The 25733-nt window shown below is 32.3% G+C and overlaps 3 protein-coding genes across 3 annotated transcripts; all 3 read left to right on the forward strand.

Annotated features, from left to right (window-relative positions):
* Positions 1–51: 51 nt before the first annotated feature.
* On the forward strand, positions 52–15376 carry LOC130448907 (glutamate [NMDA] receptor subunit 1). The gene is made up of 14 exons (XM_056786511.1): positions 52–645; positions 756–878; positions 936–1064; positions 1118–1312; positions 2212–2312; positions 2372–2545; positions 2680–3155; positions 3215–3507; positions 8188–8422; positions 8990–9138; positions 9202–9359; positions 13512–13684; positions 14570–14823; positions 14943–15376. The coding sequence occupies exons 1-14, from the start codon at positions 484–486 to the stop codon at positions 15192–15194; spliced, it is 2874 nt and encodes a 957-aa protein (XP_056642489.1). The 5' UTR covers positions 52–483; the 3' UTR covers positions 15195–15376.
* A 1637-nt stretch (positions 15377–17013) lies between these two features.
* LOC130449078 (26S proteasome non-ATPase regulatory subunit 11) lies at positions 17014–20460 on the forward strand. The gene is made up of 2 exons (XM_056786739.1): positions 17014–18408; positions 20033–20460. The coding sequence occupies exons 1-2, from the start codon at positions 17289–17291 to the stop codon at positions 20152–20154; spliced, it is 1242 nt and encodes a 413-aa protein (XP_056642717.1). The 5' UTR covers positions 17014–17288; the 3' UTR covers positions 20155–20460.
* A 3141-nt stretch (positions 20461–23601) lies between these two features.
* Positions 23602–24660, forward strand: LOC130448790 (uncharacterized). The gene is made up of 2 exons (XM_056786301.1): positions 23602–23785; positions 24433–24660. Exons 1-2 carry the CDS (start codon positions 23771–23773, stop codon positions 24658–24660), a joined length of 243 nt encoding a protein of 80 aa, XP_056642279.1. The 5' UTR covers positions 23602–23770.
* The last annotated feature ends 1073 nt before the right edge of the window (positions 24661–25733 follow it).

The raw sequence follows: 25733 nt of genomic DNA on the forward strand, positions 1-25733 counted from the left end.
TTCTCTAGCTTATAGTAAAACTAGATTTCCAAAAGTAGTAATCTTAAGAGTTTTTTCAAACACTTAATATGAGTACGTTGTTAAAGGATAAAACATATTTTATTTTTACAATTGTTCTTAAAACCGGCAACGCCGCTATCATCCGAACTAAGCGGGAATCTTGACCCATAAAAACTCTTTGTTGCCATGCGTTCGATTTCAATTCTTATTTGTACATTTCAATCTATAAATCTTTATAAATACCAAATATGATCAATTATGATTGAATTAAGCTTATTCACACTATCATTAACCGAATTATAGTGATTTTATATATATAATTATAGTAAATCTCAAAAGAATTATATAGTAAATGATTATTTCTCCTCTTCTCCCCCACTATTGGTCCTGAGAGGGGTAAAAGGTTCCAGTATCAAATCAATATCATCTCGACAGAGGAGTGATCAAGATGGGTTGAACGGTTTTCGTTGCTATTTTCTCACAATGTTGAATGTGAATATTTACTTTTATTTTTCGTTAATATTGTGTTCTTCTATTAAATTATTATCGGCGAATCAACGTGATTGGCCAAATCCGACTGTATTTAATATCGGAGGGGTACTTAGCAGTAACGACAGCGAAAAGTATTTTAAAGAAACTATTGCTGTAAGTATATTTTCAAAATAAATTTTTTTATTCATTATTTTTCTTTATTTCACGTTGAATGTTTTATTTTATTTCTTTAATTGTCTTCATTAGTGGTTCAATTTTTGCAGCACTTGAACTTCGATTCGCAATATGTCCCGAAAGGCGTTACCTATTATCACACGGCCATACTTATGGATCCAAATCCTATACGAACGGCTCTAAACGTTTGTAAATATTTAATTTCTAGTAAGGTACGACATTTATAATAGACATCGTATTTTTTCCTTATTTTCATTAACATCTTTCAGGTTTACGCAGTTGTAGTTTCCCATCCTCTAATTGGAGATTTGTCACCAGCGGCTGTTTCGTATACCAGTGGCTTCTATCACATACCCGTCATCGGTATATCATCTAGAGACTCAGCATTTTCTGATAAGGTGAATAAATTTACAAAAAAAGTTGAAAAACATTGATTTTTTTATTTTTTTAGAATATCCATGTGTCATTTTTGAGAACTGTGCCGCCATATTCTCACCAAGCAGATGTTTGGGTGGATATGTTGAAACATTTCAAATATAAAAAAGTTATTTTTATCCACAGTTCGGATACTGACGGAAGAGCATTACTTGGACGTTTTCAAACAACTTCTCAAAGTTTAGAAGATGATGTCGATATTAAAGTTCAGGTCAGATTTTTTACATTTATTGTTTTTCCAGTATAATTTAAAAATAACGGATAATTGAATACGTTGCGCCATCTACTAAACGGTGGCTGTAGTATCCAATTTAGTCACTTACTAAACGAAGAAGTTTTCTTCTTTCCGACAAACTTTTACTGCAGATTTTAATTTCAACGTTTTGCTCGCTGTTGCCAACTACTCTTTAAATTAAAAGGTTCACGTAACCACAAAGTTAACATTTGTTTTTTGTTAACCTCTTTTGGATTTAATTGGTTAGTTTTTTCATTTTTGCCAATAAAATGTTCGGTTTTCTCAATAAATTCTGCGGTTGCATTATTATCTATCGTCGGCGATCTAGCGGGTGAACCGGTTTACTAGGTTTACAAGAAAACCGTAGAAAACGTGCAACACCGACGATGGTGATAAACCTCAAAACATAGAATTTTATATTCTATCCACGGACGGAGAACTGAACATCTAATTTATGAATCTGTTTTAGTTATTATATTCCATTTTTATTTACAAGTTTAAATGCGACTTTTAATTAATTTCTTCTTCTTTTTTATAAGTGAATTACTAAAACCAACACTAAAAAACTATATAATATAATAATACGTTATATAGTGTAATAATATATTTTGAATGATTAATGATATGATAAAAATCTTTAAATTTAAAATAATTCTAATATTAATCTTTTTCACTTGATATAAATCACTTGGTTAGATTTTTAGTAACAAGCTGATGTATCATAATATTCTGTTTCCGCGCTGTTGCCAGTTTCATAGATAAAAATTTCTTATTATGAATATTTGAAATTCAGTCTATGTTCAATAATAAATATTTTATATACGGGGGGATATGATGAGATTTGATTCGAATTCAGATTCTGGTGTTTTCTACAGGTAGAATCAGTAATAGAGTTTGAGTCAGGACTGGACAGTTTCAAAGATCAACTTTTAGAACTAAAAAATGCTCAATCTAGAGTTTACTTAGTTTATGCTAGGTAAGAATTACGACAACTAGTTTTTGTGCTTTGAGATAGAGTTGATTTTGTACTTTTAGTAAACATGACGCCAAGGTTATATTTAGGGACGCGTCTTTATTTAATATGACCGACGCGGGGTACGCCTGGATCGTGACAGAACAAGCTTTGGAAGCTGATAATATACCAGAAGGTATACTCGGTTTGAAATTGGTGAATGCTACGAATGAAAAAGCTCACATAAGGGATAGTATGTAAGTGACTAGAAATAAAATGATTCTTGTAATTTTTAGGTTAGGAAATAATACAGAGGCGTACTTAGACGCGAGGAAATATTTAATTTAAACAACTTTTCTTCTTCTTAGCTCACCTTTAGACTTATTTCTAGTTACGTGTTGGCGTCAGCTTTGCGCGATATGAATCAAACCAAAGAAATAACTGAAGCCCCTGAGGATTGTGATAATTCAGGATCGATTTGGGAAACTGGTCGAGACTTGTTCAATTTTATAAGAAAACAAGTTTTGTTGAACGGCGAAACCGGAAAAGTCGCTTTCGACGACCAAGGCGATAGGATCAACGCCGAATATAACGTCGTTAACATACAGAGGAAGAAGAAGAAAGTGGTGGTGGGGAAATACTTTTTCAATAAAGAATTAGACAGAATGAATTTGAAAGTGGATGAAAATAGCATCGTATGGCCGGGTAGGCAGACGGAAAAACCCGAAGGGATCGAAATTCCCACGCATTTAAAAGTTTTAACCATAGAAGAGAAACCGTTCGTTTACGTGAGAAAATTGCTCGATCCTCAAGAAGCTTGTACCCCAGACGAGATCGAATGCCCTCATTTTAACTCCACCGAAGACGGTAAATACACTTCAATAATTTTGTTTATGAGAAAAAAAACTGTCCCCGTTCTTTTCTAGTATCTAATATCTATTGCTGTAAGGGCTACTGTATGGATCTTCTGAAGGAACTGTCTAAAAAGATCAATTTCACTTATAGTCTTGCGTTATCTCCAGACGGTCAGTTCGGCAACTACGTTATCCGTAATGTATCAGGAACTGGTAAAAAGGAATGGACGGGCTTGATAGGTGAACTTGTAGCCGATCGGGCTGCTATGATTGTAGCTCCTTTAACAATAAACCCGGAGCGAGCTGAATTCATCGAATTCAGTAAACCGTTCAAATACCAAGGAATAACTATATTGGAAAAAAAGGTAAAATTAATTATTAAAATTCCTTCTAAATCCTATCAAATTTGAACTATTATTAAATTTTTTTATTGTTTACGAAAGGGCACAATCCGCCTCTGTATACTTGTAATATAAACAAAACTTTCCGTTATCTCCGGAATATTATAACGATCTGACAACACGGTACGTTCTTAGAGAAATAAATGTGAACTAGTTCCCTTCAATTTATCTTCGAGGATGTGGATTATATTTTTTAGAAACGTATTGATACAACATTGACGTTAAAAAATTTACCAACAGTGATGGAAAACGATTACAAACGTTCTATTATAATCTATTAACAGAACAATTTAACCTTTTGGCGGGCTATTCTGCTATATGTCTTGCTTCCGTTCGCGAACCGTCACTCTTTGTTAAGGCGATGAACGCAGTGATCAGCGGCGTACCGTAAACAAACAAAATAGCAAGTTTTTTAATTACAACAACATTGATACTTTATTCATTACATTTATTGCAGAGTTTTATATAAATTTTCACATAATGATAATTTTCTCCATTTTATAATGATCATATTCTGTGGTAGTAATCGATTCCCTTAGTTCACACGCGAACGAAGCTAACAATATTTACGTTCGACTATCTCTCTCCGATATTACACGTACACAATTGTTTATCTTTATTCTCGAGAACCGTTGATTGTTTACTTTTTACAATGTTGTCAGGTGTTTTAAATTTTTATAATTATTACGAAATACGATATCGTACACACAAAAACAATTACTTATTAAATATAATTAACTGCGATTTTGATTAAAATTTTAAATACAACTTAATAAATAAATTTGTCTATCAATTCCTGCGTTGTAACTATTGATAAACACTTTTTTTTAATTATACATTGACGTGACTTAAATAAATATGGCAACTCCGTATTAGAATTGATATCAAATGGAATCTTATTTATTTAACGTTAAATATATTAACGACCTTAAACAATATTCCTCATTTTATACGAGCCTGTTATATTGATCACACGATATACTAACAGTAAAACCAAAATTCGTAATCGACACTAAAAGTGTTAGGTAAACGGGTTTCGAAAACATGACGTCATCCATTTATAAATATACTTGCTACACTGAGAAAATTGATTATTGAATTATTTCGGTTTCTATCTAATATAATTTGTTAAGTGTGCTTATTAATATACGAGGGTTATTCGATATAAATTCGTCGATTTAATGAACGAATTGTTAGGTGTGCTTATTAATATACGAGGGTTATTCGATATAAATTCGTCGATTTAATGAACGAATTGTTAGGCGTACCTATTAATATACGAGGGTTATTCGACATAAATACGTCGATTTAATGAACGAATTGTTAGGTGTGCCTATTAATATACGAGGGTTATTCGATATAAATTCGTCGATTTAATGAACGAATTGTTAGGTGTGCTTATTAATATACGAGGGTTATTCGATATAAATTCGTCGATTTAATGAACGAATTGTTAGGTGTGCCTATTAATATACGAGGGTTATTCGATATAAATTCATCGATTTAATGAACGAATTGTTAGGTGTGCCTATTAATATACGAGGGTTATTCGATATAAATACGTCGATTTAATTAACGAATTGTTAGGTGTGCCTATTAATATACGAGGGTTATTCGATATAAATTCGTCGATTTAATGAACGAATTGTTAGGTGTGCCTATTAATATACGAGGGTTATTCGATATAAATTCGTCGATTTAATTAACGAATTGTTAAGTGTGCTTATTAATATACGAGGGTTATTCGATATAAATACGTCGATTTAATTAACGAATTGTTAGGTGTGCCTATTAATATACGAGGGTTATTCGATATAAATTCGTCGATTTAATGAACGAATTGTTAGGTGTGCCTATTAATATACGAGGGTTATTCGATATAAATACGTCGATTTAATTAACGAATTGTTAGGTGTGCCTATTAATATACGAGGGTTATTCGATATAAATTCGTCGATTTAATGAACGAATTGTTAGGTGTGCCTATTAATATACGAGGGTTATTCGATATAAATTCGTCGATTTAATTAACGAATTGTTAAGTGTGCTTATTAATATACGAGGGTTATTCGATATAAATACGTCGATTTAATTAACGAATTGTTAGGTGTGCCTATTAATATACGAGGGTTATTCGATATAAATTCGTCGATTTAATGAACGAATTGTTAGGTGTGCCTATTAATATACGAGGGTTATTCGATATAAATTCGTCGATTTAATGAACGAATTGTTAGGTGTGCTTATTAATATACGAGGGTTATTCGATATAAATTCGTCGATTTAATGAACGAATTGTTAGGTGTGCCTATTAATATACGAGGGTTATTCGATATAAATTCGTCGATTTAATGAACGAATTGTTAGGTGTGCCTATTAATATACGAGGGTTATTCGATATAAATACGTCGATTTAATTAACGAATTGTTAGGTGTGCCTATTAATATACGAGGGTTATTCGACATAAATACGTCGATTTAATGAACGAATTGTTAGATGTGCCTATTAATATACGAGGGTTATTCGATATAAATTCGTCGATTTAATTAACGAATTGTTAGGTGTGCCTATTGATATACGAGGGTTATTCGATATAAATTCGTCGATTTAATGAACGAATTGTTAGGTGTGCCTATTAATATACGAGGGTTATTCGATATAAATACGTCGATTTAATTAACGAATTGTTAGGTGTGCCTATTAATATACGAGGGTTATTCGATATAAATTCGTCGATTTAATGAACGAATTGTTAGGTGTGCCTATTAATATACGAGGGTTATTCGATATAAATTCGTCGATTTAATTAACGAATTGTTAAGTGTGCTTATTAATATACGAGGGTTATTCGATATAAATACGTCGATTTAATGAACGAATTGTTAGGTGTGCTTATTAATATACGAGGGTTATTCGATATAAATTCGTCGATTTAATGAACGAATTGTTAGGTGTGCTTATTAATATACGAGGGTTATTCGATATAAATTCGTCGATTTAATGAACGAATTGTTAGGTGTGCCTATTAATATACGAGGGTTATTCGATATAAATTCGTCGATTTAATGAACGAATTGTTAGGTGTGCCTATTAATATACGAGGGTTATTCGATATAAATACGTCGATTTAATTAACGAATTGTTAGGTGTGCCTATTAATATACGAGGGTTATTCGACATAAATACGTCGATTTAATGAACGAATTGTTAGGTGTGCCTATTAATATACGAGGGTTATTCGATATAAATTCGTCGATTTAATTAACGAATTGTTAGGTGTGCCTATTGATATACGAGGGTTATTCGATATAAATTCGTCGATTTAATGAACGAATTGTTAGGTGTGCCTATTAATATACGAGGGTTATTCGATATAAATACGTCGATTTAATTAACGAATTGTTAGGTGTGCCTATTAATATACGAGGGTTATTCGATATAAATTCGTCGATTTAATGAACGAATTGTTAGGTGTGCCTATTAATATACGAGGGTTATTCGATATAAATTCGTCGATTTAATGAACGAATTGTTAGGCGTACCTATTAATATACGAGGGTTATTCGATATAAATTCGTCGATTTAATGAACGAATTGTTAGGTGTGCCTATTAATATACGAGGGTTCTTCGATATAAATACGTCGATTTAATGAACGAATTGTTAGGTGTGCCTATTAATATACGAGGGTTCTTCGATATAAATACGTCGATTTAATGAACGAATTGTTAGGTGTGCCTATTAATATACGAGGGTTCTTCGATATAAATACGTCGATTTAATGAACGAATTGTTAGGTGTTCCTATTAATATACGAGGGTTATTCGATATAAATACGTCGATTTAATGAACGAATTGTTAGGTGTGCCTATTAATATACGAGGGTTCTTCGATATAAATACGTCGATTTAATGAACGAATTGTTAGGTGTTCCTATTAATATACGAGGGTTATTCGATATAAATTCATCGATTTAATGAACGAATTGTTAGGTGTGCCTATTAATATACGAGGGTTATTCGATATAAATACGTCGATTTAATTAACGAATTGTTAGGTGTGCCTATTAATATACGAGGGTTATTCGATATAAATTCGTCGATTTAATGAACGAATTGTTAGGTGTGCCTATTAATATACGAGGGTTATTCGATATAAATTCGTCGATTTAATTAACGAATTGTTAAGTGTGCTTATTAATATACGAGGGTTATTCGATATAAATACGTCGATTTAATGAACGAATTGTTAGGTGTGCTTATTAATATACGAGGGTTATTCGATATAAATTCGTCAATTTAATGAACGAATTGTTAGGTGTGCCTATTAATATACGAGGGTTATTCGATATAAATTCGTCGATTTAATGAACGAATTGTTAGGTGTGCCTATTAATATACGAGGGTTATTCGATATAAATACGTCGATTTAATTAACGAATTGTTAGGTGTGCCTATTAATATACGAGGGTTATTCGATATAAATACGTCGATTTAATGAACGAATTGTTAGGTGTGCCTATTAATATACGAGGGTTATTCGATATAAATACGTCGATTTAATGAACGAATTGAGAAATGATGTATCAAACAAACTGCCGTACAATAACGAATTCTTGTAAAATATTTTCTGTACGTTTTTTAGCCATCGAGATCATCAACTTTAGTATCATTTTTGCAACCCTTTAGTAACACTTTGTGGATCTTGGTGATGATTTCTGTACACGTAGTGGCTTTGGTATTATATCTCTTAGACAGATTTTCACCTTTCGGAAGGTTCAAATTAGCTAACACCGACGGTACAGAAGAAGACGCTTTGAATCTCTCCAGCGCGATATGGTTCGCTTGGGGGGTGCTTCTAAACAGCGGCATTGGGGAAGGTATTACACCTACGATGTATATTTATTAAATAACGAGATTGACGCTTCTATAGACACAAAGTACGCATGCGCAAAACTTCAGCGAAACAAATCAGTATAGCTGCAGTCTTTATTAATACGAAAAAGATCCAACGGTTGAGTATTTGTGAAACGAATAGTAGTTTTTTACTTATTATCCTGGAAATTGGCGTCAAACAATCACTCAACTTTATTAACGGACATCACTGAAGTGTGAAATACATAATTTCTTCGTGTACCGATAGAGCAAACTCTCGTGCTTTGGTAGAGTTCAAAAGTGGAAAATTAACCTACCTGATGCAGTTTCAATGGTCTGGAAATGTCCGGAAAACCGTAGCATTCATTTCCGAAGACGTTTTTAGCCGAGATTCGCGTCATGGAGTTTCTAAATTGAACGATATTTGGAGACGTGAAAGGGAAAGACTGTTTTTCAAAGTTTGCGCGGATGAATTTGTGATAAAATATTTTATAGCGTCAGTTTCGTTGTTGAATAGTCATGACGTATCGTATTCCTCTGCAAAGGTGAAAATTTTTTTTTCCATTTTCCAGGTACACCCAGGAGTTTCTCTGCGAGAGTATTGGGAATGGTTTGGGCGGGTTTTGCTATGATTATAGTGGCTTCGTATACAGCCAATTTGGCCGCTTTTCTCGTTTTGGAGAGACCGAAGACGAAATTGACCGGAATAAACGACGCAAGGGTACGAATAAATACGTGGAAAGTTCCCTACAATGGAATATTGATAAATTATATTTTATTGTAGTTGAGGAACACAATGGAGAATTTAACTTGTGCCACCGTTAAAGGATCGGCAGTTGACATGTATTTCAAGCGACAAGTCGAACTGTCAAACATGTATAGAACTATGGAAGCCAATAATTACGATACAGCCGAGAGCGCGATTAAAGACGTCAAAAATGGGTAAGAACCTACTAAAAAAGAGGAGGAAGCTTCGAAATATGGCAACACTGATGTGAATACGTCAAATCTGACATTGACATAATGGAAGTTTGACATTTTTAATGGTGAACGTGTCTTGAAACATTCATCTGTGACTTTCAACTTGGATTGAACTTCGATTTTTGGCGATGAAACAACAACTCGAGCCCCAGTGTTTCGATGGTTTTCCGAATTCAATTTGGTTGTCAAAAAGATCGCAACAGGCGCCGAATGACGGATCTTTGCATATGTACCCAGAGTTAAATAACAATTCACTGTGTATGGGTCCTTCAAGACGAGCCAAAGTCGCCTGTTGTTCCAGAGTTCGAACAAAACATTGAATTGATGTACAGTCCTTGTTTAACATCCGATGATTTGTTCTTATTCACGCAGATCAAAAATAAATCGCGAATTCAGCGTTCAAATCACATGTTTTGGAGTTAGTCCGGAAAAAATTGGTCCAAATGTACGCGAAAACGCGTTGATCTGATGGTTGAAGTTGGGCTTGAATTATCTGAATGTCAGGAAGAAGATACGCCAATGAAAATCTTTTCTCCATAACCCAAACAGTGACAACTTTGAACCCGTTACGATGAAATATTCATCTTGAACGTATTTGCATTATTTTTTGTTTTAAAATCAACAAAGTGTGTCAAAAAAGTTGAATTTTCGACTTCACGAACTGGCAAAAAGTTGAAAAACTTTTTTGTTCAAATGGACACTACAACTTTGAGTGAAAAAAGGGGCCCAACAGTTTTTTTTTACATTATAACGACTTGCGGTCGTTTAGATTCACGAGATTTAGCCGTCAGTTACGATCAATATCAACGTACAGATGAAAATATTCGAAAATTAAACTAAATTGTGGGAATTTTGACCGATGAACCCCACTTGGGTGCCTAATATCGCAATTTTGACCGATGAACCCCACTAAAATTGTGGGTTTTGTTGTTGATTAGCCTTTTAGCCACTTCTCTGGTCATCAGCTCCTCCACATTTTCAATTGGGTGCCTAATATCGCAATTTTGACCGATGAACCCCACTAAAATTGTGGGTTTTGTTGTTGATTAGCCCTTTAGCCACTTCTCTGGTCATCAGCTCCTCCACATTTTCAATTGGGTTCCTAATATCGCAATTTTGACCGATGAACCCCACTAAAATTGTGGGTTTTGTTGTTGATTAGCCCTTTAGCCACTTCTCTGGTCATCAGCTCCGCCACATTTTCAATTGGGTGCCTAATATCGCAATTTTGACCGATGAACCCCACTAAAATTGTGGGTTTTGTTGTTGATTAGCCCTTTAGCCACTTCTCTGGTCATCAGCTCCTCCACATTTTCAATTGGGTTCCTAATATCGCAATTTTGACCGATGAACCCCACTAAAATTGTGGGTTTTGTTGTTGATTAGCCCTTTAGCCACTTCTCTGGTCATCAGCTCCTCCACATTTTCAATTGGGTGCCTAATATCGCAATTTTGACCGATGAACCCCACTAAAATTGTGGGTTTTGTTGTTGATTAGCCCTTTAGCCACTTCTCTGGTCATCAGCTCCGCCACATTTTCAATTGGGTGCCTAATATCGCAATTTTGACCGATGAACTCCACTAAAATTGTGGGTTTTGTTGTTGATTAGCCCTTTAGCCACTTCTCTGGTCATCAGCTCCCTCACATTTTCAATTGGGTTCCTAATATCGCAATTTTGACCGATGAACCCCACTAAAATTGTGGGTTTTGTTGTTGATTAGCCCTTTAGCCACTTCTCTGGTCATCAGCTCCTCCACATTTTCAATTGGGTGCCTAATATCGCAATTTTGACCGATGAACCCCACTAAAATTGTGGGTTTTGTTGTTGATTAGCCCTTTAGCCACTTCTCTGGTCATCAGCTCCCTCACATTTTCAATTGGGTTCCTAATATCGCAATTTTGACCGATGAACCCCACTAAAATTGTGGGTTTTGTTGTTGATTAGCCCTTTAGCCACTTCTCTGGTCATCAGCTCCTCCACATTTTCAATTGGGTGCCTAATATCGCAATTTTGACCGATGAACCCCACTAAAATTGTGGGTTTTGTTGTTGATTAGCCCTTTAGCCACTTCTCTGGTCATCAGCTCCGCCACATTTTCAATTGGGTGCCTAATATCGCAAATTTGACCGATGAACCCCACTAAAATTGTGAGTTTTGTTGTTGATTAGCCCTTTAGCCACTTCTCTGGTCATCAGCTCCTCCACATTTTCAATTGGGTTCCTAATATCGCAATTTTGACCGATGAACCCCACTAAAATTGTGGGTTTTGTTGTTGATTAGCCCTTTAGCCACTTCTCTGGTCATCAGCTCCGCCACATTTTCAATTGGGTGCCTAATATCGCAATTTTGACCGATGAACCCCACTAAAATTGTGGGTTTTGTTGTTGATTAGCCCTTTAGCCACTTCTCTGGTCATCAGCTCCGCCACATTTTCAATTGGGTGCCTAATATCGCAATTTTGACCGATGAACCCCACTAAAATTGTGGGTTTTGTTGTTGATTAGCCCTTTAGCCACTTCTCTGGTCATCAGCTCCTCCACATTTTCAATTGGGTTCATAATATCGCAATTTTGACCGATGAACCCCACTAAAATTGTGGGTTTTGTTGTTGATTAGCCCTTTAGCCACTTCTCTGGTCATCAGCTCCCTCACATTTTCAATTGGGTGCCTAATATCGCAATTTTGACCGATGAACCCCACTAAAATTGTGGGTTTTGTTGTTGATTAGCCCTTTAGCCACTTCTCTGGTCATCAGCTCCCTCACATTTTCAATTGGGTGCCTAATATCGCAATTTTGACCGATGAACCCCACTAAAATTGTGGGTTTTGTTGTTGATTAGCCCTTTAGCCACTTCTCTGGTCATCAGCTCCCTCACATTTTCAATTGGGTGCCTAATATCGCAATTTTGACCGATGAACCCCACTAAAATTGTGGGTTTTGTTGTTGATTAGCCCTTTAGCCACTTCTCTGGTCATCAGCTCCCTCACATTTTCAATTGGGTGCCTAATATCGCAATTTTGACCGATGAACCCCACTAAAATTGTGGGTTTTGTTGTTGATTAGCCCTTTAGCCACTTCTCTGGTCATCAGCTCCGCCACATTTTCAATTGGGTGCCTAATATCGCAATTTTGACCGATGAACCCCACTAAAATTGTGGGTTTTGTTGTTGATTAGCCCTTTAGCCACTTCTCTGGTCATCAGCTCCCTCACATTTTCAATTGGGTGCCTAATATCGCAATTTTGACCGATGAACCCCACTAAAATTGTGGGTTTTGTTGTTGATTAGCCCTTTAGCCACTTCTCTGGTCATCAGCTCCTCCACATTTTCAATTGGGTTCCTAATATCGGGGCTATTACCCGGATAATCCAACATAGGCTTCAACAGACCGAGCATTGATACACGGTGCTCCATCTTGTATGTATGAGCTCGATGTACAGAGGTCCAGTGTCTTTGCTGCTCAAAAAATAAATAATCTTCCACGTTTCTTTGCTTCATTCAACTGAAAACGATAATAATGTATAAATTTCTTTGGTTTGCCATTATTAGGCCACATCAAGCGCCTTGCTTTCATTGCGACTGTCAAGTTGGGCTTCCCGGTGGGGCGACCAGCCTTCAAATCAAATGCTTTCAATTTTCTTCGAACATTGAGCTCAGAAACACTTACGCACTTTCGTCAAACATCTTCCATCTTCCAGGACGTGGAATGAAAAATGCTTTTCCCGGAAAAATCGCCTCAACTACCCATAGTTCAATTATTTCTTTTTGAAAACATTCCGTACAGAAAATAAACTCATAAATGAATAGTGTAAGACTGCCGAACAAACACAGTGTTGCCATATGCTAGACATAAATGCAAATAGGTTGTCTACAACAAATATTTCAATTAATAATCAATAATATTATAGTTTAAATATACAATTACGGCGTAAAACTTCTAAGAAACGTTGACTATTGAAAAAATCTAGTAATTTGGCCATTGTACATCCACCCAAGTTACCAGATTTAGCACCTGTGAGTTAATTTTAGAAATTTTGGATGTCTCCGATAGCTTTTTACGATTTAATAAAATTTCAGCGGAAATCTAATTTATTTATATATTTGTTTGTAGAAAATTGATGGCTTTTATTTGGGACAGTTCCCGACTTGAATTCGAAGCGGGTCAAGATTGCGAACTGGTTACAGCCGGTGAGTTATTTGGTAGATCCGGTTATGGTATTGGATTGCAAAAAGGATCTCCTTGGTCTGACGACGTTACATTAGCTATATTAGATTTTCACGAAAGTAAGCATTTATAACACGACACGTATAAAAAAGTTAAGTTTCATCTACTAAAAAACGGTTTTTCCAATTTTCTTTTTACTTCGTTTTATTTTGAGGTCGAATTTAATTTTCGTCTTAAGCGCCTGTACTAATACTTCATACACCCCATCCTTTTCCACGTACATTTGTCTCAAGTAAAGACATACGTCTTTTCGTTACCTTATTATAACCTCATAATGATAAAAAGAGATAGCGCTAAATGAAATTGACGGTATTCATTGTTATTTCTTCTCAGAGCTATTTATAGTGGACTTTCCATCTATTGAATCGTTTTTAAAATGTTTTTTATATATATTCAGATATGTTCTTTAAAATTGTTTTTTTTTGCGAAGCTTTTAATTTGGATTTTACGCTGAATTTATGACACATTCAAATATCACTAATATAAACTTTATTGAAGTTCATATTGGTTGTGTCTAAGACTCCGTATAACGGATGTTTTGTATGTACTGTAAACAAATAATATAAAATTTTTTTTTTCCTAAATATACCAACAAAGAACACAGATTAATAGAAAAATTATGTTTACATACTAAATTTTTTGTAAATAGAAATATATAAAAAATAAATATGAGATCTGTTTTTTTCAAAATATTAAGAACCGAAGTAGGTCAAAACGTCAATATATTTCAACTGATTTCAAAAGAAAAGAAACCTAAAATCTGAAAAAATCAATACGAAAAAAAATTCAAAATATATGATATTCAAATAGTAAAAAAAATTCACGTTAAAGTAACAGTAGCCACAAGCATTTTATTTGATATTGTGTATTTGTTTAGTATGGTTGAATTCGATTGAGTATTAAGTTTTTAGTAATGATAAAACTCAAAGGAGCATTTAATTTAGGTGGATTTATGGAAAGTCTAGATAACAAATGGATTTTCCAAGGTAATTTTCAACAATGCGAACAATTCGAAAAAACTCCAAACACTTTGGGTCTTAAAAACATGGCGGGAGTTTTCATATTAGTCGGTGCCGGTATAGTGGGAGGAATCGGTCTAATTATAATCGAAATGGCCTACAAAAAACATCAGATTAAGAAACAGAAAAGAATGGAACTAGCAAGACACGCAGCTGATAAATGGAGAGGAGCCGTTGAGGTAGGCAACCAATTAAACACCAATATCCCTCAATTTAATTAGAATTATTCGATAAATTCTTATTTTATCATATATTTTCTAAAAAAATTTTGTTCACAAAAACATAATTTTCGTTTTAGAAACGTAAAACACTTCGAACGTCTGCTACAACAGTTCAACGACGTATAAAATCCAACGGGGTAAACGAGGCTGTAACAATTTCCCACGTTTACGATAAATTTCAGCGTAATCCTCCGTACTATGGCGCCGAAAGGAATTGGCCAGGTGAATCTGACGTAAGACAGAGAAGAATCGATGACGGTGGTGGAGTGCAGCCGGTGCCGCGTTACTTGCCATCTTACACGCAAGATGTTTCCCACTTGATTGTTTGAAATTAAAGGGAAAAATTGAATAAATTATTACTTTTATGTATTATGATTATTATTCCATTCAGCTGGAAGTAGAAATAATTCTTGTCATTAATACTTATATAACAATGTTATCATTATGTCAATGTACTGTTGAATCGATATTTGTCTAGGTAATAAGTTCAATAAATGGATGTAGTAGACATGTTTGTTTGATTTTTAACTATATTTCCAAATTACCCCACAATGTACACCAATACCATGACTAATGGTAATGACGTCATGGATCCGACGCCATTTTGTACTACTAACAGAGCGTTCCATTAAGGCAGGTTACACACGTATGCATCTCGCACCATGACTCTGTTCTGAGTGAGTTCTGAGCTTTATAATCATAAAACCAAGTAGAATGGATTACGAAACATTCAAGCGTTGGGATAAATAAATAACAAAAGAGAAAAATAGAGCAAAAGCTCTTAGAGGTTACATTACGAATTGTAAATCAATGAATTTCTTAGCGGAGTGTTTAAATAATTTACATTAAAGTAAAATCAAAATGTCTTCTGCGGCTCTATAAGGTTTGGTGTTTAGAGTCATTGAATTAAAAGTAAGGGGAGGAACAAAAGTTTGGATATTGCATATGGCGCTTTACCATAGGCGTGCTACATAAAAATTATTCTGTAACAAATTATATGAAACAGAGTTCAGAAAAAAAATATATTGTTAACGAGAGATAGAGAAAGTTGTGGATCTGCAACCTTCTCTAAATTGTTGCTCGCTTTCAATTTCTGTCTCATTTCTTAAATTGAGTCTATTGACATTATTTTTATCGCCAAATAATTTTTTAGATTTGCAATTTTTATACTTTTGAAGCATCATTTTGTGCAAATCCACGATTTTCCTTTATAATTTTACATGGATTTATAAAAGGAGCTACAATAGGTATTTCTTTCTAAGATGATTCTAACGTACTATTTTTATTTATTTTGCTACGCCTATGTCTTAACCTTGTCAATTATCAAAATATAAAATTTTTCTTTTGCATTTTATATATTTAAAATTAATAGTAGCTGAAGTGAATAAAGAAAAATAACTTACCTGTAAATAAGTGATCCTTAAAGATTTATTTTTAGCACCTACATAACTAATAATTCTGTTTGAGTTCTAATTACTAATGTTTTAACACTCAAGTCCCTATTCTAATTGATTTTAATGCATACCTATATAAATATAAAACAAAAACACAAACAAACCACGGTAAAATTAATCAAAAAATTTCCGAAAACAAACACTAACCAAAATAAATAAGTCGGATGCTTAAGATGGATACTTCCATAGCACTTGCTGTCCATGTATATAGTTGGTAGCTACCGTTGTTTCAATTTACAGTGTAGAACCTTTGTATACGTATATATCAATACATTTCAAAATTAACTTGACTTAAATATTGTAATATTTTTCTCAAGCTTTTAGTAATTTAAAATTTACGTTATTACAAATGAGATTATTATATTTAGAACTTTGAGAACTAGTGAATAGATGCTAAATAATCTCAAAGGAAATTCGTAGAAGGTAGATGACCAGTTTTACACTAATTATTATACCTAACTAATAATCTTTAAATATATTTAAAATGTGTTAACGACTAAATCTCGGGTCGCAAAATACATAAAACGACTAATATTTATTGATGAAAATGACAAATGTTTGATTTTATATTTAATCCATTATTATAATTGGACAATTAAATCTGCTACGTCAGGTTTTCCACAAAATATTCTATTTTAGTATACTGATCAGTCAATGACACAATTATATACGTAAATATACTTGTTTTGAATCAAAAAAACAAGCCGTATATTACGCTGGATGATGACAGTGCGTTTTGTTTGTGTAAAAAGATTGTTCGTTAGGTATCTGTCATCGTTGACATCTGTCATTTTTTCTTAAGACGTATTCTTTAGCCATCAGCATGTTGACATTTCTTCATTGATTTAGAGGGAAGGGCGTTTCGACAAGTGATAATTGTCATCATATCGTATCAGATTCTTTTCAATGAAATAGTGACATGTAAATGAACGAACGGTCAGTACAGTCAGTAGTGAGTAGTAAGAAAATATGGCTGGTGCTATGCTTTTTGAAAGAGCCCAATCTGTACCTTCTCAGCACGAGAAATTGTTAAAATTGGATAGAGATAATGAAGATGAAGAGCAAAGTATTGTCAACAAAGAGCAAGATATTCTCAATTTGGGTGAGAAGTATAAAAAGGAGGGCAAGGCGAAAGAACTGGCCGAGCTCATAAAGGCCACTAGGCCTTTTTTAAGTTTAATAAGCAAAGCAAAAGCAGCTAAATTGGTAAGATCTTTAGTCGATTACTTCTTGGATTTGGAAGCTGGTATTGGTATTGAAGTACAACTATGTAAAGAATGTATAGAATGGGCGAAAGAAGAACGAAGAACTTTTCTACGTCAGTCTCTGGAGGCAAGACTCATTGCTTTATATTTTGACACTGGAATGTATACAGAAGCACTACAATTGGAATCTACTCTACTTAAGGAATTGAAGAAATTGGATGACAAAAATTTGTTAGTAGAAGTTCAGTTACTTGAAAGCAAAACATATCACGCTTTGAGTAATTTACCGAAAGCTAGAGCTGCTTTAACATCAGCAAGAACAACAGCAAATGCTATTTATTGCCCTCCCAAAATGCAAGCTGCTTTAGATTTACAATCAGGTGTATTACATGCTGCCGATGAGAAAGATTTCAAAACAGCCTACTCATATTTCTACGAAGCCTTCGAAGGTTTTGATAGTGTAGAATCACCCAAAGCACTTACGGCTCTCAAATATATGCTTCTATCAAAAATAATGGTCAGCAGTCCCGAAGATGTCCAACATATTGTTAGTGGTAAGCTGGCTTTCAAACATGCCGGCGAGGATATAGAAGCAATGAAAGCAGTCGCACAAGCAGCACACAAACGTTCTCTTGCAGATTTCCAACAGGCCGTCAAGCAGTATAAACACGAATTAGAAGATGATGTTATTGTTAGAGCACATTTAGGAACTTTGTATGACAATATGTTGGAACAGAACCTTTGCAGAATTATAGAACCATATTCCAGGGTGCAGGTCGAGTATATAGCTAAAGCGATAAAGCTTCCAGTACTTCAAGTAGAGAAAAAGCTTTCCCAAATGATTTTAGATGCAAAGTTTCATGGAATATTGGATCAGGGCGAAGGTAATTATTAAATAATATATTTTCAGGAAGTAAAAAGTAATACAAATATGAAAAATGAGTAGGAATTGTACATTTTTTATTACAAGATATAGTTACTACAAATGATGATAATTAAAAATTGTGATTGTAACTGTATTTAAAATATTATTTTTTTTCTAATTCCTCTTTAAAATTGAAGTAATGCATAGATTAAATAATTCTTGATACATACACATTGTTAATAGGGATTTTTTATAATATTTACGAGAAAAAGAAATGTGAAATATAAATTTTTTCATAGACCTTTTGATATGTTTATGTTTCTAAATCTTGAAAGCGATCAACAAATTAGAAGAAGAAGTAAGAAATTATGGACTGGAAATAAATGCAGACGCAACAAAATATATGAAAATAGGGGAAAACTAGAAGAGAAAGCAAACATACAATTTTTGAAACAGTGTTCGCCTTTTACTATCTAGGAGTAACTTTGGGACAAACAACCAGAGACAGGATAAAGGAAAGGATACAAAAAGGCTACGAAGTCTATGTAAGAAACAGGAACTTATTAAAAAATAATAACATAACCAAAATAAAAATTTACAAAACCCTAATAAGACCAGTTATGGAAACAACAGTAATCAACAAAAGGGAAGAAAAAGAACTGGAAAAAACTGAGAGAAAAATAATGAGAACTAGTTCCAAACATAACACAGGAGGGTGAATGAAAAACAAATAAATAGAGAAAGAGCTGGGGAAGGAAAATATGAGAAGAAAATCAACTGAAATGATCCAAAGAATAATGCAATGGACCTCATTGTGCCGAAAGGAATGAAAAATAATAACAATAGCAGTCAAGACAGACGTTAAACTATAAAGAAAACAAAAATAGAAAACAAGGAATAATCTACATCAAAAAAGGATTTTAAAGCGCTGAAAGCAATAGCCATAATTTGAAATTGAAAGGCTTGATGATGTTTCCAAATCTAAATTTTTTGATAAAGACTGCAACAGGCCGAAATGTCAAACTATTTATTTTTTTTTTCATGATGATTTGTCTTGAGTTTAGGTCTCTTTATTATGAACATTAGTTTAAAATAATGGGTCGAAGTAGATTAAAATGTTATTTTTAACAGATTTTGATAGAAAAGTATCCTAAAAACAAGACAAATCATCATGAAAAACATAAAAAGGTCTAAGAAGTGAAAAGTTGTGGATAATTATATTTATTTTCGGAGTTCCAAATAGTTTTTTATATATTTTTATTGTTTTTGAGACTTTAGTCTCAATTTAATTTTACTTATTTATTTTTCTTTATTGAAAATCATCAAGTTTATCTTATACGTATTTTTTTAAATTTATATATTAAATTATAAATCAATTGGTTATTGCCTTATTTAAAAAAATTTACCAATCAAGTAAAGTGAGATTAAATCTAGTTTTTCCAGTGAGAGCCCGAATGATCCCAAATTTTTATTTATATTACTATGGATTATTAGAGTAGGATCGTACTTTGCTATAATTTTGTACGTATTTTTTTCTAAAACACCTAATCAGTTCTACTATTCACAATCTATGATTCCACAATACTACTTTGATTTTTTTGAGGAGAATTTTTAAATTGTTGACATGCTCTTTGTTCTTGCAGGTGTCCTAATAGTTTTTGAAGAGAGTGCAGTAGATAAAACATATGAAATGGCCCTAGAAACAATCCAGAGTATGAGCAAAGTAGTAGACACCCTCTATCAAAAAGCGAAGAAATTGTCATAGGTATAATATAGCAGAAACAAAAAAAAAATGTTGTGAAAATAAATGACTGTAAATTTTTTTCCAAACTAGTTTTTTCTCAATATCGAGTTTATATAATAACAATTATTTAATTCGCTTATGTTATATTTGAATTTATTTTTGAAAAAATGTCTATAATTGTCTTTTTCAAACTAACAAGGTTACCTTTTATGGAAATTTTGTTAAATACACACACACATAAAAAAATTATATTTTAGGATACTTAAAAATGCTTTTTTAACTGGGTAAAATTGTGTTTGAAATTAAAATTATAAAATAACGATGCAATTTATTACATTCACCAAAATTTCCTTTCTAATTACTATTTGTTCACATCGAAATGGCTTTTGACTCAAACCTAGATTATTTAGTTTTGGTGTCAATGACCCCATACAACTCTTGTTACACTTCCACATTCTTCTCTCTTGATATTTAAATTAATTTGTGGATGAGACTTAATTTTTTCTATAAAGAATTATGAAAAAAACTGTAAAATTTCAAAATTATAAAATAACGATGCAATTTCTTAGATTCATCAACTTTTACTTCCCAAAAAAACATCTAAGTCTTTTAAGGTAATTTATATCAGTTGTAAGTCAGCGTGACTAGTTTTTGTTCACATTGAAATGGCTTTTGACTCAAACATAGATCATATTTGTGACACCCCCTTTCCCTAACTTAGTTATTTTGAGATTTAAAGCAAATAAGACCAATTTTTTGTATATTTCCACTAAAAGTGGAATTTTCTACGACTGTAACTTATGTTTTTCATTTAGTTTTGGTGTCAATGACCCCATACACCCCTTGTTACACTTCCTCACATCTCTATATTTGAATTAATTTGAGAATGAGGCCATGGATTTTGACTTAAACGTACATCATATTTAATAATGTATATAATTTTTTTAATGCCTTAGTTTCATATAAAACTTCAATTTTTTAAGGTTAGTACCAAATATCTCTTGATAAATCGTCTGATTTTAGGTCTCTTCTAATAGTAGATTAGTTTTTAAAGTAGGTAAAAAATGAAATAGGTCGAAACTTCAATTTCCTGTTTCAAAAACTAATTTTCCATCAAAAGAGACCTAAAATCAGGACGATTTTTCAACAAAAACATATAAAAAGGTTGAAAAGTTATAAGCGCCGAAGAATTTTTTTCATATTCGCCCCATGAACTGGCCTAAAAGAGTTGGGCGTGCCATTCTTAAAAAATAACCTAATTTCATTTTTTAAAATTCACTGTTTTTTTTCCAATTAAACAAAAAACTTATAATTTTGCTTACATAAATAAATTTACAACATAAATAAATTAAAAAAAAACAATATTTTGACTACAGAAACGAATCTTTTAAATGCGTTTAACATTTTTCCATGCATGCTCATCAGATGGCGTTGTCGAATCGAATAGGCATTTCTAGAGATGAACGCGGCTATGTACACAGATGCTGAATAGAATCGTTACGAATAATATATAATCAGTTATTATAAATTCGGTGAGCTTTCACACAAATTTGGAAACATTTTATAAAAATAGAATATTTTCCATGATTATTAAGTATTTTATTACGAAAATTTATTTTAAAGGAAAAAAAGGGCTTCAAATTAGCAAGTAATTTAATAGAGTTTGTGGTGTATATGTTAATGGAAATTCGTTCATGATGGGTTAATAGGAACAATAACTATAGAAAAATAGATACAGATGCGTATTTTTAACAATGTATACTACAAAAAATTATTTTTGAAATTATTCACTCCCTATTCAACCGTAAGTATATATTTGTATAATGGTATTATAATTAAGAGAAGTCTATATATTTTTTGTTCAATTTTTAACAAATTCTTAAGCTCAATAGTAAAACACTTCCAAATATTTTTTGTTTCATTTCTATTAGGATATTTAGAGATCGTTACTAAATTACGTCACATAATTTCCATGATTTTTAATTCTCCCCACTCCGTTATTGTCGCATTGTTACATTTGTGTCAGCCTCTTTTTCCAGTGCAGACATTTAAGTTTTAACATAAAAAATAATCAAATTAAACCATTTTTTTATTTATTTTCATTAAAAGTAAGAAGTGGACTGAAATCTACTTGTGTTTTATTTGCTACTAATTTACAGTGACGTCACAAAGTCATTGACCCCACACACCAATTATCACACTTTGTTACTGTACTCTTAATACTTGATTTACTTTATTGATAAGAAAAACTAGCTCAATATATCTTAAGGTTTTCATTGAGTAAAGATAATTTTCTCAATATATTTTTGATTCACGTAATAACTAAGATTAATTATTTCGAAGTTTAAACTGTTTTAATTATTTATCCCTTTTTTCTTAGGGAATCACATGTCTTAAAATTCGTTATATTTGCCCTAATATCCATAGAAATCCCAATAAAAAGAACAAACGTCAAGTGTAAGTTGAATCTCAAAAAATCAGGTTTTGCTTAGAGATGGAAACTAATTATTTACCTGTTTCAAAATAACAGTTTTTCATATAAAAATTGATTAAAAGGTCTTACCAATTTTCCATTTCTTGTTTAATTAACGGTATCTTATTTGTACTTTTAGTGGAATAAGGGATAGCAAAAGAATTTTACTCTAATTCGTAGTTACTAGTATTAGTTTAGTACTATAAATGCTATCAAACGCCGCTTCTCTACTTTTAGGTTAAAAAAATTTCTTCCATAAACTATTATAGTTACATACTCCCCTGAATGATAGGATATAGTCGTCGATCGACAAGAAACATTCTTTTTGTATAAACTTTTTATAAAAGTCTGAATTATAAAAAATTAATTTTGGTAGTTTATATATAATGCTGCAACCAAATTTACATGAGTGTAATACGTGTTGCCTACACGTTATAGAGAGAAACATCTTAAATTAAAACTAATATCAATTAAATTGTAATTATATTTTGACTGTTTATTTTATCTGAAGGATCTCAGGAATATAAATTTTCGTTAGAGTAGTGCATTGTAGAAAATGATTCTCTCAACCATCATACCAATCTTAATATCACAAAAATAACCTTACTACCATAATATATAGTCCTCTAAAATGAGGATTCAAATTTTAATTTGAAAGGCAAGTTTGCATTTTTCTATTACACGTTATTTAAGCATAGAATTTATTATTAACAAATGTGGAATGTTTGTAATAAGTCATTAACAGCTCACCCATTTCTTATAAAAAATGTGTATTTAGTAATTTAAATTCTAATTTTATTGGACTAATAACTTAATTTGAACTGATTGCTTCGTATACTGTGTATTTATATGATAAAGTGTTATTGCCATGTATTATTACATACATTGTCTACGCAATTATGTTAAGTATGGACATAAATACGTGCACGTGTGTACTTTAGATGCATATCAATATTATGTTCTGTAATTTACCTTCACACAACGGGCCATAATACCATCAGTGCCTTTGAAATATTACAAAACGGTTTTGACATCTACCCCACTGCAATTATTCGTTTTTGACCTTATTATTTTTTTTGTATAAATAAACAAAAATTGTTCGATATGTTATCATTTGATTGAACCTCTTTAAAGTACAAGAAAAACGGTTGAATTCGATTCAAAATGTTCCCGAAATTGGTAAGTATAACAAACATTAATATTAATAACTTTTTGGATGGCACTGTATATTCTTCATAGTCAAGAACAATAGCAGACATTTATAACAAACTAATTTGGCAACGTCGTAAACAATTAATTTAAAAGCTTAATTTCATTAATTTCTCATTTTATTTATGCTGATTATTGTAGTTCTAATAAAATATATTTTTCATTTTTATGGTTAATAGACTTCAATTTTCACTTCCACACAGTTTAATTATTTTTACTAAGAGATAAATATCAAAAATAGGTTTTGTCCATCATTACAATATATAGGATAATGATAAATCTAACCTATAATTATGAGGCAAGAATTAATTATTTTAATACTTAATATTAGTTTAAGGAGTTGAAATTACACTGTAATGATTCACAAATTATTTTTCTTTGACTATTTTATATACGTTACTAAAAATATTTAATTCGATATAAGTAATGACCGCCTAATTTAGACATCATCCATCTCTATTTAGAACTTAAATTCTGACGCGAGCGCCATCGTGTAATAATACAGTTTCCGGAATGTTCGGAATTGTTCGTTACTATACGCCGTTAATCGTATAAATAATTTAATAGTTATGGATTATAAAAATTAGAATCCATTATAAATAAATAATTTATTTCAGTTCATCTTTGCTGCAATCGTGGCTTTAGCTTTTGCTTCTCCAGTCGCCGAACCAAAAGCTGATCCCAAACCGAGTTTAATTGCTGCTGCGTATACCGCACCGGTTGTAGCTGCACCTCTAACTACTTATTCCTATCCATATGCGTATGCTAGTTACGTAGCACCATCAGTTTACAGCGCCGGTTTGACCGCATATTCGCCTTATACTGGATCTTATGTAGTTGTTTAAAATGATGTAACAAACTTGATTGGTTTATTTATTATAATTAAACTATCATGATAAATTTAAATTTGTTGTTTTTATTTATTCGTTACTGTTTTTCGGAGTAGTAACGTTTTGTTATGTATACTTTTTCACATAACCTCAAACACCAAACTTCACCGGACACGTAAGACAATAAATGCGGGAATATTAAAACTAATATGAACTAGAAGTTTCAACTGATCATTTATTTGTTTTATATTTCAAAATACAATTATATATTAACAAAAAATTATGGCACTTTGTGAATAATTAAATTGACTTAGATGGCAACAACGCCAACGCCGTTCCATCCATTCCAGCCGTTGTATCCTACGATTGGGGCTGGGTATGCGTATGGAGTAGCATAAGAGTATACGCTAGGGTAAGGAATTGCTGCGTATGGGCTGTAGGCCAGTGGTGAGTTGTACAACCATGGTTTTGGTTCGGGAGCAGCGCTGACGTAGGCCAATACAATGGCAAAAAAGAAGAATACCTAAAAAATTAATAATATTGAACGTTTCTATTATTTATTTTCTACATATACGAGGTGAGATAAGAAAATATTGTAATTTATTTTATTAAAAATATAATAAAACAATACAGTAAGTACATCAAAACATTAAATTCAAAAGGAAAAATATTAATTTGTAGATGAAGAAAGAACGTTAGTAGGTTTGTCTGTTAATAGAATTAACTATAAAGAATTTTTTAACATACGGTAAAACTTATATATGATATTAACAATATGATAATTTAATAAATTTGTAATATTATCTTTTCCAGAAATAATGATAATTTAATAAATTTGTTGCATTATCCTTGTCAGAATCACCAAGATAGAGTGAAATAGAAACTTTAAATTCGGTTTTTATCAACTTTAATAATCAAACAAAGTCCGAATTGGGAAAATTTGTGAAGAATGTACGAAAATATGTTAATTTAATAAATTTGTTGCATTATCCTTGTCAGAATCACCAAGATAGAGTGAAATAGAAACTTTAAATTCGGTTTTTATCAACTTTAATAATCAAACAAAGTCCGAATTGGGAAAATTTGTG

Source organism: Diorhabda sublineata, chromosome 9 (assembly GCF_026230105.1).
Source record: "Diorhabda sublineata isolate icDioSubl1.1 chromosome 9, icDioSubl1.1, whole genome shotgun sequence".
NCBI classification, from domain to species: Eukaryota; Metazoa; Arthropoda; class Insecta; order Coleoptera; family Chrysomelidae; genus Diorhabda; species Diorhabda sublineata.